We start from the raw sequence: 15440 nt of genomic DNA on the forward strand, positions 1-15440 counted from the left end.
GTGCTTTTGACAACGACAAGTGTGAAGGTGAAGCAGTGCAGGTTAGCTTTTGGCCATGACGCAGTCATCATCAAACAACTGCTCGTTTCACTGTTCTTAATTGGTTTTAAAACATATTTCATTATTTCGTCGCTGTCATCAATCATCGTCAAAACACTAATCGGCGATTTTTGTCTTCTTTCATCATAATAACCGATGGGTGTGTCGACGGGGTTATTTTGTTGATGTAATGGGTGTATTTTGCTTTCCGGTATATCACCGGAACTTAAACAATTATTCGCATAATACTGCTTGGCCTGGTTTGAGTGTGAAAATGTGTCACAGATTGAGTAATTACGCGAGTTGGTTCATTGTCATGATTGATAACAATAGTTGGATGGTCGGTGGTTTCATCAAGAAGGCCCTTGTGCAGATATTGCAAAGGTCAACTTTTCAAGGGCATCGTCGTAATGTCATATTATATTAGAGTTCAGAAACAAAATTATATAACTAGTTCGTTAAACCCGATTATGCATTTGCACCGGAGGAATTATTCCGACAATTATTTAAACAATTTAAAAAAACTTTTTTCGATATGCAAAAAAATAGTGTGTACAACACGTTATGGAAGTATCTTTTTTCACTTATTTGCTTGATTAACTCGGGCTACGCCCTCGTTAATCAATCTGCAAATTCGTGAAAAAAGTATGACTTTCATAACTAGTTGTACAATAGTACATTATTATACAAGTGTCTCAGCTAAGACTTTCGAACCTAATAAATAACTCAGTTATTTTCCAGCGGATTTTTGTGAAATTTAAAATGCAGATATTTTAGACGGTGAAGAAAAAAATCCCATTAATGCAATCACCCAAGTCTTAAAAACGTAATTTTTACATGCCTTTTTAAAATGTTGAATCAATTAAGATTTACATAAAAAATTGATCGTCAATAAAAAATGCTGTAGGGAAAAACTCGTCCTTGAAAGACGTCTGGTTTGCAAGGAAAAAGCAAAAAACTGTGTTAAACGTGGCTGCAAATGCAAAAACGTAGACGCGTATGAAACAAACGCGCAATTTTGCAGAATTTTGATCATCCCTTTTCGCAGAAGCGCAGGTGACATATTTGACGTTTATCTTGCTAACCTTACAAACACTTACAAAGTTAAAGACAACATTTGGACGTAATGTATTATGCTTTCATTCTTCCATAAAGGATTAAAACGCGATCGAGATATTTTAGCAAGGTAATTTAGTTCACGTACGCTTCCTGTGTCTTCAAATAAATTGACGACTCTCTTAACCTTACATTTTGTAAAGCCTACATTTGGATAGTGTTCCACGGGAAAACGAACTGTGTCATTGAAGTTCTTACGACACTCTCCATAGGCATTTTTTTTTCTTTTTTAACAATATTGAAATTTCTGCCGCTGTAGTCTATTTTTAGAGTATTTTCAATAAATTTTCACAATTTGACGTTTCTAATAAAGCGCGCCCAATTTTGACAGACAGGGTGTACAAAATGTTGCTTGGCAATTAATCATCAATTGTTTCAAAAGGTAACTGCTCAAATACCTTTAAATTTTCCATTAAATTTTTAACGACAAAATTTAATCTTTTCGTTAAATCAGACAAGCGATTTACTTAATTGTTTGTGTAGACCCCTATTTTTTAATGTTTAACAATCTAATAATAATCGTGCATAATTTTCGATAAAGGAAACATGTGTTAAAATTACATACATTTTTTAACTTGAGGTAATTTTATTATTACTAATGAAAGCTTAACGGTCTAAAATATCTGCATTTTAACTTTCATAAAAATCTGTTGCCAAATAACCGAGATATTAGGCTCGAAAGTCTTAGCTGAGACACTCTGCATAAGTTGAATAAGAAGGGGGTATTGGTGTACTGTAGTTTCAATTTGGTTGTAAGTCGTAAAATTTTATTGCATGTTATGAGCGATTAACGGGCACAATGGTTGGGTTTGAAAAGGTTGGGAAGCGGCGCGTGCCGTTTGCCGCACAATGCAAATATACCAAATGTACAATACAACCCTGCTTAAAATATTACCTGCTAGTGGTAAACTAGGATTTATAAGCCCCGCAAGATCTTTAACTTAAAGTACAGTCGATGGACAAATAAAACTGGGACAAAAATGACAATCACATAAGTCAAAATTTACAAATTTGCATCGTTTAATTACGGCTTTATCACAAATAGGTTAAGTTTGGTATGACATATTAAATAGACACTGATAAATATATTGACAATTCAATGGTCTGATTTACATAGATGAAATTTTAAGTGTCCCAGTTTTATTTGTCCACCGACCGTACCATAAAATTTTACGACCTACAACCAAATTGAAACTACAATACGCACGTGTTTGGAGTAAGTACGACGAGCGAAGCGAGAAGTGCTCCAAAGAAGCAAGTGCGCCAATACCTCTTATTAGACGCTATTTTTTACAATTTGCACCTTTTGAGCCGTTTTTAAATCAAAAGTAAAAATTTTAAAATTCTGGGGAATTTTATGGTGGTTGGCGAAAAACGATTGAAACTTCGATATTCGCGCGTATTGGCTGACGCTGCCAGACGCCTCTAGACTTTAGAGGATTCTGGCAGGGGAGTCTGGCAGTACCAACATGATAACCGTAAATTATACTATCGCTATTATAGAACCGCTTTCAATCATTGTGATACTGTTTTTGGTTTCACAATGAAGCTATTGTGAACGCAAATTGTAAAAATAACTATTTGTACTTTAATTCTCTTCCGTGTTGAAAACTACACCGGACAGAAAAAAAATTGTAAAAAAAACATAAAATTTTAATTTATTAAAATCTGCTGAAACACTGCATCAGTTTCATTTTTTCGATCTAACATTTTTAAACATCTAACATTTTCTAACTAACATTTTTTCTATTCGTATCATTTTCACCATTTATATCACTGCTCCATTGCCATTTCGAATTACCAATTCTAATAGTTCTCATTGTTGAACTATGAAAGCGAGCACTTGACTTCCTCTCATTGATAACATCCTTCCCATTTATTCGTCTGTTTTATCCTCTCCACTATTCTCTCTATTGTCTTGATTTGCAGTAGTTCAGACTCAGAATTTATCAATCCAACTAGAGTTCAATTTGGAAATTATTTCATAAATTTACAAACCGCGCTGTTGGCTCATTTTCTCAAAATAAACTGTTAAATCTTGCAAAGCGACAGCGACAAATTTATATAAACTAAACCAATTCCTGAGCCGTAAAATATTTGTCCCCTTCCTTTTATTCCTTCTGGGTCAAGGAAGACTCACAGTTTACCTCTTTCAAACACCTTTTGTGAGTTGCAAGACTCTTCGCAAACTCTCTCTCCACGAAAGTCATTTGAGAAAACAACCGCTGAAAGCCGGATTGATTTATAATCCTCCACTTGAGAGTCCTGACAGCGGAACTAAATAAACTGGCAGCGCGCAATCAATTTTTCCAGCGACATGACCTCTCGCGAGATCGCCGCTTCATGATCTGCACCGAGAGCCCCGCAACAGTTTCGTGATCGTTAATGCGTTCGCATTGTTCCAGGACAAGCTACTGAACAAGCTGGAGGAAAGCGAGCCCGAGCTGGCGACCTGCCAGGAGGAGGAGGTGATTATCCTTTTGTGCGAGAGACTAATTAAAAATCTACACTCGTTTGTTTCCAGTGTGTGATCTGCATCAACGCCAAGGCGACAATGCAGACAGCCCCCTGCGGCCATCAGGTCGTCTGCAGGAAGTGCTTCGTGAAGACCATCCAGATAGCGGTGTCGCAGCGTCTGCTTCCGCTCAGATGCGTCATCTGCAGAGCGAAGATCCTCAGATTAAAAGTAAACAGACGAAATTGGCGAAAGCTTTCGGTTTGAGCGTGTCGAGTAGAGTTTTTAGGCAAAGATAACACCAGCACCTTAGTTCGAGTGTTGTTTCACGTTTCAGACGGGACCGATTCTGCCCTCTTCAGCTAGCGGGTATTCGGTGAACTCGCGTTCGTCCTCCGTGCCCCAATCTGACAGTCTGTACAGCGTGAGCAGCGGCGGTTCTTCCGTCTCTTCCACTTCTTGTTCTTCCGAAGGTAGCAGGAAGTCTTCTTCGTGTTGCGGCGGCCGCTGCATGGGGGCCTACCCGAGACAGCCCGTCACGGGGGCCATCAGGAGGTCACAGCAGCACGCCATGAAGATGAGGCTGCAGGAGTATTGCCACCCGGAGAAGGGGAACATGAACAGGCTGCCCCCGATACGAGAGCTACCCGGTCAGAGCCCCAGCCACAACACCCCGCCCGCTTCCACTAGAATAAGGTAATTGCGTTCGATGTTTGTTGGGGGAAATGTTGAGTTGTGTCTTCAGATGCGCCCAGAAGATCGTGACCCAGCTCGAGTCGGTGCCCCTGCTGGGCAAGAGCCGGAACAAGTACGAGAAGCTGTCCCAGGACGACGACGGCGAGGAGGTGAAAAAGGACCGAAAGTGGTGGCCCGACAGGACCAAAGACGAGGAGAAAATCGACAACAAGAAGAACGAGCTGACCGAGAAGCACATGGAGCTGAAGGAGAAGCAGAAACTCGAGGTGAAGAAGAGCACGATAAAGGACGCGAGGCTGTAAATGAAAAAGCAAATAAAAACGTCGTTTCAACCTATCAGTTTTTTTCAAGAGGGCTCATAACGAGATAATAATTTAGTCAATTAGATTAGTCAATTGATTCGCGCTATGTAACCATGTTTATTTCGGGAAACTTCGATGGAAATTCGTTCTTGTCGCCCTACAAATCGAGTACAAAAGACAAAAGGGCTTTCACCTCGTGTGGTAGACATGTTAGATGATAAAGTCGATGTTTGTGGCCCTCTTAGCCTTCTCCTAACATCCCCATCTTCTTGTTAATAATAATCCTAGAGTCTTGAATAACGCTATTAAATACATATATTTAAAATGCTTGTGAAGGCCAATTTTAATAATGAGATATGTATATCAGCCCGATCCAAAATTATACGATCAATCTGTATATGAACAAAATTTTCTACTAGATTATAGACATACATATCCAAGTGAATTTGAATAAAATCAAAATATTTTAAACAATAAAGGGTTAACGAAATCGGTACAAATATGTTCGTAGTTTGGTTTGTTTCTATACAGACTGAGAAGTATTTTCAAATGTTGGCAATAATATTGAAATACATATTAGAAATATTGTATTTAGTGCTGGTTACGGCCCTGTAACATATTATAGAACTTTAATTTTGTAAGAGTAGCCGTGTTGTATTGAATTGTTGTGTTTAGGTATTAATACGAAATAAAGTTGAAAGTTAGTATAACCGGAACAGATTCTTTCACACCATCCCTCGTACAACAATTATAATTTTTAATCTCATAATTCAACTAGATTTTTAGGTTAGTTGAGCGAACTGTCACTTATTTCTGTCAGTTATTACACTCCTTCATAAACATAAAAATATATTGGGTGATTCAAAATGATTATGGATAAATATGGCAACTATGTACGAAAATGTATGTGGCAACTGTGTGGGTGGGGTACAATTGACATTTGTATGACATTTCATAAGCGTGCATTAGATATTTTTTTATACCATTGCACGTTGATTTGGCAATTTTCAAAATTGCGCGACTATGAACTGTCAAAGAAATGTCAACTCTATCCTACCAACACAGTTGCCACACACATTTTCGTACATAGTTGGCATTCTTATCCACAATCATTTTGAATCACCCAATATTATTATTGAAAATACGTACCTAATCCTGTATCCTAAATAATCAAATCTCGTTGGGACAACGTATTGATTATAATATTTTTACCCCTAATAGAAATATTGACTAAAATCATAAATCACACCAACAAAGAACCAGATCTTAAAACAACCCATCCGGTAATTTATGATGGGTGTTAAAAATCCTTGGCCAAATATTTGGTGGCAGCCAACGGGCAAAAATGACCGGTTTCTTACCTGTAAGTTTAAGTAAGTGGATTGTAAACTGTTTCTTTGTTGGTATGATTAATGATTTTAGTCAATACTTCTATTAGGGGTAAAAATACTATAAAAGATGTGAGAAATCTGAAACAGCTGTATAGTATAATTCAGAATAAGTGGCGTCGCGGTAGGTGTTGATTCTCTAAAGCGAGCTTTATATTATGTCAAAACATTTTGCAAACATGTGAAACCGTCATTACTTTATTCTGTGGTTATGCGTTACATAATTTTGACATGGTTTTCGCCCACAGCAGAGATACCACCAGAAAAATAATACACTTTTCATAAATGAAAGAAGGAAATTCCAAATATTATAACAAGAAAATAAACACAAAATGATTCCCTTGATAATATCAAGGCCAAATTAAAAGCGAAGGTTACCAACAGCATTGAAACTAGGGTATTATTAGCAAGGGTCTTGCTGCCAACGTAAATTTGAATTTCCAACGCCTACCGCGATGCCACTTATTCTGAATTATAATACAGGGTTATTCACGAGAGGGGTATTTCTGAATTTCTTTTTGCCGCAATCCATTATACACATTGCACAATATCTTGATTTCAAATTTTGAAAATAATTATAACTGAATCCACGACGGCTCTTAGTCCTGTCTCTTTGACGTTAAAGCAAAAAATCTTTGTCAATTCGAAAAAATTGTTTTTACAATAACGACGAAAAGACTGATATGATCCTCATTTTGGAGAGCGTGGAAGGAATTCTGTCGCCACTGCGGATGTTTCCAAGCCGATGGTAGACACTTGTTAATTTATTTGTTGAATTTTGATAAAATACAGGTTATCTGCCAATCTGACATTTCTGACAAATCTATTCAACTTACTTTGATTTCTAATTTAAAAGAAATAACACATTTGATTTAGTAGTCACTGCCATTGTATTGTTGGTTGCGGCAAAATAAAAATTCAGAAGTACAGTCGCGGTCGTTGAAATCTCAGACAGGAAAGATTTAAACACTCTGTATAAATTCCGAAATTTGATTAGCGTAAACAGGATTTTCATCAAGGATTATAAAGTCAGTGTCAGTTTTTGACATATTAGATCAGAATCGAGCGTAACTTTTGAAATGCCGCAATTATCTGATTTGCAAAAATGTGTTAGACTGAGGGACGGTGTAAATATAACAGTCATTGCGAGAGAAATTAATGTGGATAATGTTTGAGTGACATCTTGAGAAACGTCACTTTCGGTACCATTTACAAAACCAAAAGTTTGTCGGTGTCAAAGTGTCTGAGTTTTCAACGGCCGTGACTGTACCCCTCTCGTGAATAACCCTGTATATGTAAGCATATTTTCATCGCGGTGTATATTTGGTTGCATAACTTGACTGTCACGTTGGATGAAATCTGATTTATTAATTTATTAATACATATTTAATTATTTACTATTTCATCGGTTCACTGGACCAATTAAAAAATTCAATTTCAGCAATTGTATTGCCAAGTATTAATCTGCTAGACTTAGCAAACTTGTCTTTTGATTCTGGTAGAAATTGTCTGTTTGTTTGGAATACACAGTTATTTCTAGCAAATGTATAGAATATCTGCTTAAAGTTAAGTGACAGTAAAATTGGAAGCAGTATTGTATGGTCGAATTTTTAATTATCTCTACGTCTGTCTAATATGTAGCAATTCAATTGTTGCAAGATGTCGGCAACAGTGATGTCCCATCAGCAGTCTGTAAACAAGTAAAATAAACGTGACCTGCTTGCAAATTATATTATCTGTACGATAACCTCTGCAATGTTGACAGTACATCGATACGAAAGTAATTCCTATTTTGATACACCATATTTATTGTGGTATCTACTAGATGTAACTAGAATACTGATAAATAAAGTTATTTCTAAATAAATGCAAGAAGATTAGATGGTATCCAGACGCAGAATATTGGAATTTGTGTAGTTCTTTACGTCATATTTCAAATACTGAAGACATTTTGAGTCACAAAGTGTTTTTGAAAAGATTTGGGCACATAGTAGGACAAGAATAAAATATGTCGTTGTAAACTAGGCGTCATGACGCTTCCATTATTTTGGAATTTAAAGGAATAAAAAAATATCATACTGTGCTTGTATCTCTAATATTGATTTTTTTTCACATGCTAACAAAATAAATTAAGCAAATAGGTATCTAATCTGCCCTAGTGCATATTATACCGAGTGACTATAAATGACTGAAAGAAAATAGTGGATTGGCAACACTGATGCAGTTGGTAATGCAAGTCTTCTCGTGCATCATCTGTCAATCATTTCTATTTAGGTTAGGTTGAGGCACGAAGTACACTGTCGATTTAAATTTTTTTGACGTTTGTTTCAATTTTAAAAATTACGTGTGTCATGCCAACGAAGTTGCCAACTAGAGATTTCAAATGTGTTACTTACCAAAATAACAAAATAATTTTCAATCATTTATAGTCACTCGGTATAAATTGATTAAAAAAAGAATTCGTAAAAAGTATAATTATTAAGTTGGACTACGAAAAAATTGTTATTGCACTTCGTACACAATGAAGCATTGTGAATGTAGTCTGAGTATTCGTGTTTATTAATTGTTCTATAATAGACGAACTACAAATGTCTGGCGTGGACAAAGATGAGATATACAGAGTGTTTCTGAAATACGTGTGTTAATTTTAACCAGTGAAAAAACTCGCCAATTTATGAAACTTTTCTCTATAACATTTTGTAAAATTCGTAAGAGTATTCCAAGTTTTTTTGCCCCACAATTCAATTTTTACCAAACGAGTCGTTTTGTGTGATTAACTAGTTTCTATTTTTTGTAACCATGAGAATCTAAATTTTATCTAAACTTTTTAACAAAGTTCTGTTTCTGTCACAACAGAAAATTTTCGCCTTTACGCATAGGCGAGTATACACTTTGATGGTTAATTTATTCCAAATTTTAAATCAATTTGTATTGCTTTTTCGTAAAAATGTTATAGAGAAAAGTTCCATGATTTGGCGCGTTCTTCCACTGGTTAAAATTAACACACGTATTTCAGAAACACCCTGTATACCCACTCATAGGTTCTTCTTAACCACAATTAAAATCTAGAAAAAGACTTGAAGAAAGGTAATGGAAGCACCATTTTTTTTAATGATGAAAGAGTTTTCATGGTAGAATAATTAAATACAGGGTCATTATAAATGATTGTCCCATCACAGTCGGCGTTGGAAACCCACATAAATTTGGGATGTGCCGCTAGCTTCGCAACGTTAGACAAACTAGTAGACAAATTTACACTACCGCCAGCAGCGCATGTTATAAAGCTTGCTGCACATTCAACTACGTCACCAACGCCTACTGCGATGAGACAATCATTTATAATGACCCCGTATAAGTAGAATGATAGGATAATTTGTAAAGGGTGTTTAAATTGTCATCTCTGGAGTATTGTGTTTTATAAAAGTATTAAATACAGGATTATTCACGTAAGATGACGAGCCTGACCAGGTAAAAATGCAACCCCAAAGACAATTCACAAAGCAATCTCAATCCCTATTACATCATCCGGCATATAAAACATAGACAGCTTTTAACGCCAGCCATTAATGAATGTCAATTTCTGACAGAAAAATACCTCTCTCAACAAAGTATGATTTAATAACAATAATAAGCAATTAAATTAAAATCATAAAAATAATAGGTAAGTAGGGTCATATCGGTTCTGTCATCGTTCACGCTCACGCGCGACAAAATGTAAGAAACACTCGCTCCAGTCCTATTGTAACTACTGACACCGAATAAGCGAAAAGAATTGTTTTGTCAGTTTGTGTCGGTGTTCTTTGTGTTTTTACAAAAAACATTGCTCAAAAACCTGCAGAAGGAAGGGAAACTGTTGAGGAAGCGTTTTCGTGTACACCTCCCGAAATTGTAAGTGCTGCAAAAGAACCAGAATGCACACTTCCAGAGCATGGATTACTTTTCAAAAACTTTAATTATTGTACTTTTTTTAATGTCAATATTGTGAATAATTAGTTTCTGATTTTAATAAAGTATTACATTGATTTGCTCAAAATAAAATAATGTGTACAGGGTTATTATAAATGATTGTAGTCGAAGCAGGCCATGCCCATGTTATGAAATTTTCGCCGCTTACATGTGAACTGTCGCTGTCACTGTCATTTTTTAGATGAAAAGTGCGGTGATGAGAATTTTATTCATCTTTTTTTAATTAACGATTGAATCCAAAAATATTGAGTTGTTTTGCAACCAATTCTAAAAATATTGAATTGTTTTGCACCCAATTTAACTCCTGTTTGTGAACGGTGTGTACTCGCTTATTCACATCATTTTGATGCTTTTTATATGAAGCGGCAACCATAAATTTTACATTCAATTTTTACGCCTACTTGGACTACAATCATTTATAATAACCCTGTAGTAGTCATAGTTGGGATTATAGAAAAAATGTTGTCTGTATTGCGACCGCAAGTGTACATTGTCGATTTCGAGAAAATCTCTCAATCGACAATGTATCACTTTGCGCTCTTAATACGCAAATAACTACAGCGTGATCAACAAGGACTGAAGCTGTTGGCAGCAAATGACAGCAAAATATTCCCAAAATATGAAATTTTTTTGTGCGTCAGTGTTGGCACCCGCTGCAAGTTGTGAATGTCAAAAAATTTAGGTTATGTTACGAGTTGGTAGTTTTAAAACACGATACGTACAAAACGACCAAAAACAGTATAAAATGTAATTAGCGGTACTTAATAATGGCCCACTATTTCGATATTCATAAAAGCGACAGGCCGTGCCCGCATGCCCCTCCTGAGAAACAGAAACATGTTTTATGCGTTATTATTTTCGAGTTGAAAGTCTGCGGGATGCAGGGATTAGATCCGGGAAAATTTGTAAGGTTGGAACTTTAATTTCTTCTTTAAAATGGTTAGGCAACTTCCATATGACAAGCCTGTAAAGTAAGGAAAAGGAATGACGTGATTTTTAATGGTAAGGATTATTAGGCCCTGCATTAAACGTGCCCAACAAAGAACTTTGGATGCGTGTGTTTTACATAAGAATCACGCCTGTTTGGAGTGAAAGCTTTCGCACTGACTTTCGAGGGTTTTGTTCCATTCTACCTCGAACATTCTCAACTACATCTTCTGCCAGTAGGTTTTGCCTTTTTCACATCACCTGTTTGTAGGTAACGTTGCACCAATCTCGTGCAATCAGTGTTGCCGCTAGCTTCAATTGATATGTACCGACCTCTACCGTTAAATTGTACCAAATAGTACCAGACGTAAAAAACGCGTAAAATATAGCCGGAACGTTATGAATGTGGATTGGTTGGGGACTTGTCGTTAAGTTGACACTATCAGCAATCGCCAATAAGGTTTTTGGAATTTAATTATGAAAATCTCACTAATGTACAGTTCAATCATAAGTTTTAAGCGACAATCCATATCTAAAACATTTCGACTATACACTTACCACCAAAAAAAAAAATGGGAAATTGACGTACACAAAAATTTGTTTTTGTATGTTTTTTAATCTGTTTAATTTGGGTTTTTTTAAAGAGGTTAGAATTATCAGCCATTGTCACCGAAATGATTAATCAAAATAGTTTTTTGTTCGACACTGTCAGAATTTGAGAATTTTCTCCTGTGTGAACGGATTTTGATGAATTTGACAACTTGTCAAAACGAAACGTCAAACTAATTTTAAAGATTTTCAGCCATTTGGAGCCTATGGGGGGGCTCGTCGAACAAAAAAACGTTGTATTCAACTCGTTCTTGTGTAATTTGCGCTTTTTTGGCACTCGTGGACCTTTAAAACTCTCGTTTCACTCGAGTTTTAAACTGGCCCACTCATGCCAAAAAAAGCCCAAATTACACACGAACTCGTTAAATAAATAACTATTAATTAGACTGACATAAGCTGACAATAATTGATTTACATGACATGCAAAAGTCTTTTTTTTTCTCTCTTGTTGTGTTTCAAGGTCGCGCCAAGTCTTAGAATAACTAAAGGTAAGGAAAATTTTCATTTGCGCAAGGTTTGAATGGTGGGACACGATCTAGGAGGACGCCCTGAGGGTGTCTAGCCAGAAAAAACGCGAAAAACGCATCCACGCAGACGCGAAGCTCCGCAAGATTGGTGTACGTAGACGCTAGAACTTTACTCACGTCGTCACAGTGGTTGAGTGGTTCCACACTGAGATTGGCCGATTGTGATTGGCATTTATTAAGGCGGGAATTTTGAATTTAAAAAGCTGCTGTTAAATTAATTAAAATGTACCAAAATTTGCAGCAAATTTAAATGTAGTACCACCGTACCAAAAGGAAGAAAAAGTACCACATGTGGTACAATTGTATCACCGCGGCAACACTGCGTGCAATGCTGCCTAAACAGCATTTCGAAACACATTTCGAAAGTTGGCAACCGTGTTGGTGGTCAATTTTTGCTAATTGATTTTCTATTTAATATTACTATAATTCAAGTTTTGTTTCAAATTTGTTCGTTTGCGCCTAATAACGGAAGCCCTCCGAACGGAGAAGGCGTAATTGTTAGCGTCTTCTGGGGTGTGGTTTTTAGGTTATGTTTTGTAAATTGCCATTGTCTCTTTGTTAACTGTTTGCTTTATATAATGAGTGAGCAGTCTTGTCCTGGTTGTAATGGGGGTGTGGAGCCTGAGCTCTCCATCAGATGTGATGCGTGTGGTCGCGGGATGCATTACTCTTGTGCTGGTATCTTGGCGGATGAGGTTATGTTTTTGCGGAGCGCTCATCGTCGCTCTCCACATGTGAAATTGTTGTGTCTAGATTGTAATGTTGTCTTTGCAGCACCTCCTTTTTCTCCCTCATATGATGGCGATATGAATGAAGCCCTTGGAAATAACATTTTCTTAAAATACATTAAAAGTATGATATGTTCGGCTGTCTCTCCGCTGAAACAAGATATAGCTGATCTGCGAGAGGAAGTTGCTAGTGCTGGTACTACAGGAAGTGTCTCTCCTGTTAGAGTTACTTATGCCCATAAGTTAAAAAGTGAGGTTAAGAGCAAGGTGGTTATTAGGCCTATTAACTCGAAACAATCTAGTTTAGTTACTGAGTCTGATATTCTTCATAATGCTAATCCAATTAATGAGAACATTAAAATCAATGATGTAAAGCGGGTATCTAGTGGAGCCATAGTTGTTGGGTGTAGTAATGAATTAGACTGTAAGAAGCTGAAGAACATTGTGTCTGACAAGTTGTCGAATCGGTACCAGGTTAAGGAACTTAGTGTTTTACGTCCACAGGTCAGGTTGGTTGGCATTTCAAGTGAAATTTCTAAGGAGGGAGTAGTTGACTGTCTTCGTAAGCAAAACTCTGAACTTTTCGCTGCTTCTTCACATTGTGAACTGATTCGCTATTGGCCCACTGCAAAGAACAAGAATGTATTTCAGGCTAATCTAAAGGTAGACATTGATACTTATTCCATGTTACTCAGTGCAGGTACTGTAATCATAGGTCTTAATGGCTGTTCTATTTATGACGCTGTTAGTGTTCTACGTTGTTATAATTGTAGTGGCTTCCATCATGGATCGAAGAGTTGCAAAAATAAGGCCTGTTGCCCGCTGTGTGGGGGTGAACATATGATGCGAGATTGTAAGGCTGATGAATCCCTTCATAAGTGTCCAAATTGCACTTCGTTGAAAACCAAGCCTGAGGGCCTCGATTTGTGCCATGCAGCTCTTAATGTCGATAAGTGCTTTGCTTATAAGCAGGCTCTTAAAAAGCTGAAGAGTGACTTGTTCGGCTGTGATGTGGCCCAGTAGCAACCACAGTTGTCTCGGGGTGCTAGTGATTCTGATATAACATCCAATAGTGGGCATAGTATTTTCAGAGTTCAGTGCAGTATGGTTAATGTTTACTATCAAAACACTAGAGGACTCAATACTAAAGTCGCTGATATTTATGTGGGTACAACTTTCTTATCTGAGTATGACATTTTCTGTTTTACTGAAACATGGCTCAGCTCAAACGTAAAGAGCTCTGAACTGTTTGATCTCAACCACTTTAACGTGTTTCGCTCTGATCGCAGTTTGTCTGGAGAGTCTTCTGTCAGGGGAGGAGGTGTTCTACTGGCCGTTCGGAATAAGTTTCGTGCGAAACAGATCGACTTGTTCTCTGTTTGTGGTGGTGTGAGGCATCTAGCATGGATTGATGTGCTGGTTGTAGAATGTTCCATAACAGTTAATTCTTGTGTTCATTTCATAGTAGTCTATGTTCCTCCTAAATGTAGTTCTGACGATTTCGCTTTTTTTGTAGATACTCTGATGTCACTGCATTGTGTATACGACTCCAAGAAGGTTATCATTGGAGATTTTAATATACCAGGCTTCGGTGAAGAGGTCAGCGACTCTTGTAACAGGGGCAGGCTTCTGAACAATCTCAGTGATTTCTTTGATCTGAAACAGTATAATCTGGTTAGAAACAAGGACGATCGAATGCTTGACCTAGTTTTCGGTAATTTGAAAATTGAGGTCAGTCCTTGTGTCGACGCTCTGACGCCTGAGGATCACTATCATCCATCTCTAGATATTACTGTTTTTATTGAAAATCTGAAACAGAAACCCCACAAGTCTTCAAATCAGTATATGGCTTTTAACTTTAAAAAGGCAAATTTTGTTGGACTTTACAGAGAGCTGACTGTAGCTAATTTTGCTTTTCTGAACAATGTTGATGACGTGGATGTTGCTGTTTCGCTGTTGGATGACATGTTGCGCGATATATTCATCAGATATGTGCCTTTGAAGCGAAAGTCACTGGGGAACTATCCTGTGTGGTATGACAGACAGATTATAACATCTATTAGGAGGAAACATAGATTGTGGGTGAGATACAGGAAAACTAAATGCAGGTACGACTATGATCAGTTCTCGGCGTTGCGTAAGCACATCAAGATTCAGACGAGGAATGCATATGATGCTTATCTCGGGAGAGTTTCATCCGACGTGAGAAAGGACCCCAAAAAGTTTTGGGGTTTTTTTAAGGTAAAAAATAATATCAGGTCTTTCCCATCTGTAGTGGTTAGGGATGGTATCATCCTGAACGATCCACAAGCCATTGTCGACGCTTATGCTGACTTCTTTGTGCAGGCTTTTGTTTCGTCGGATCCCAACACCGGTAGCAATAGTGATCCAATTTGCGTCAGCACTAATGCCAAGTACTTGAATATCCTTGGGGTGGATGAGAACATCGTGCTCTCCGCAATTCGCAGGTTGAAGTCTACGATGACTGCTGGACCGGATCTTGTTCCCTCCTTCCTTATCAAGGATTGTGGTGCTGTGTTGGCTAAGCCCTTGACTTACATTTTTAACCTGATCTTAAAGTCGTCCATCTTCCCGGTTGCTTGGAAGATGTCCCACGTGACTCCTGTATTCAAGAGTGGTGATCGTTCCGATGTTACCAATTATCGACCAATATCCCTTATTTGCAA

The 15440-nt window shown here is 37.3% G+C and overlaps 1 protein-coding gene and 1 long non-coding RNA gene across 5 annotated transcripts in view; one reads left to right on the top strand and one right to left on the bottom strand.

The window, feature by feature from the left end:
- LOC138137979 (uncharacterized) overlaps positions 1 to 5318 on the top strand; it is a 106385-nt gene extending 101067 nt beyond the window's left edge. For all 4 annotated transcript variants that reach the window (XM_069057612.1, XM_069057611.1, XM_069057610.1 and 1 more), the window contains exons 3-6: positions 3561 to 3623; positions 3680 to 3841; positions 3948 to 4306; positions 4356 to 5318. In XM_069057612.1, the coding sequence (XP_068913713.1) occupies positions 3561 to 3623; positions 3680 to 3841; positions 3948 to 4306; positions 4356 to 4608 (837 nt within the window). In that variant the 3' untranslated portion in view covers positions 4609 to 5318. The remainder of the gene's footprint in view (positions 1 to 3560; positions 3624 to 3679; positions 3842 to 3947; positions 4307 to 4355) is intronic.
- Positions 5319 to 13052: 7734 nt separating this feature from the next.
- LOC138138446 (uncharacterized) lies at positions 13053 to 13569 on the bottom strand. Its single transcript, XR_011162034.1, has 2 exons — positions 13431 to 13569; positions 13053 to 13378 (listed from the first exon to the last, which is right to left on the bottom strand). It is a non-coding gene; the product is annotated as an uncharacterized lncRNA (long non-coding RNA).
- Positions 13570 to 15440: the final 1871 nt, after the last annotated feature.

The sequence above is a fragment of the Tenebrio molitor genome, chromosome 9 (genome assembly GCF_963966145.1).
Source record: "Tenebrio molitor chromosome 9, icTenMoli1.1, whole genome shotgun sequence".
Classification (NCBI taxonomy): Eukaryota; Metazoa; Arthropoda; class Insecta; order Coleoptera; family Tenebrionidae; genus Tenebrio; species Tenebrio molitor.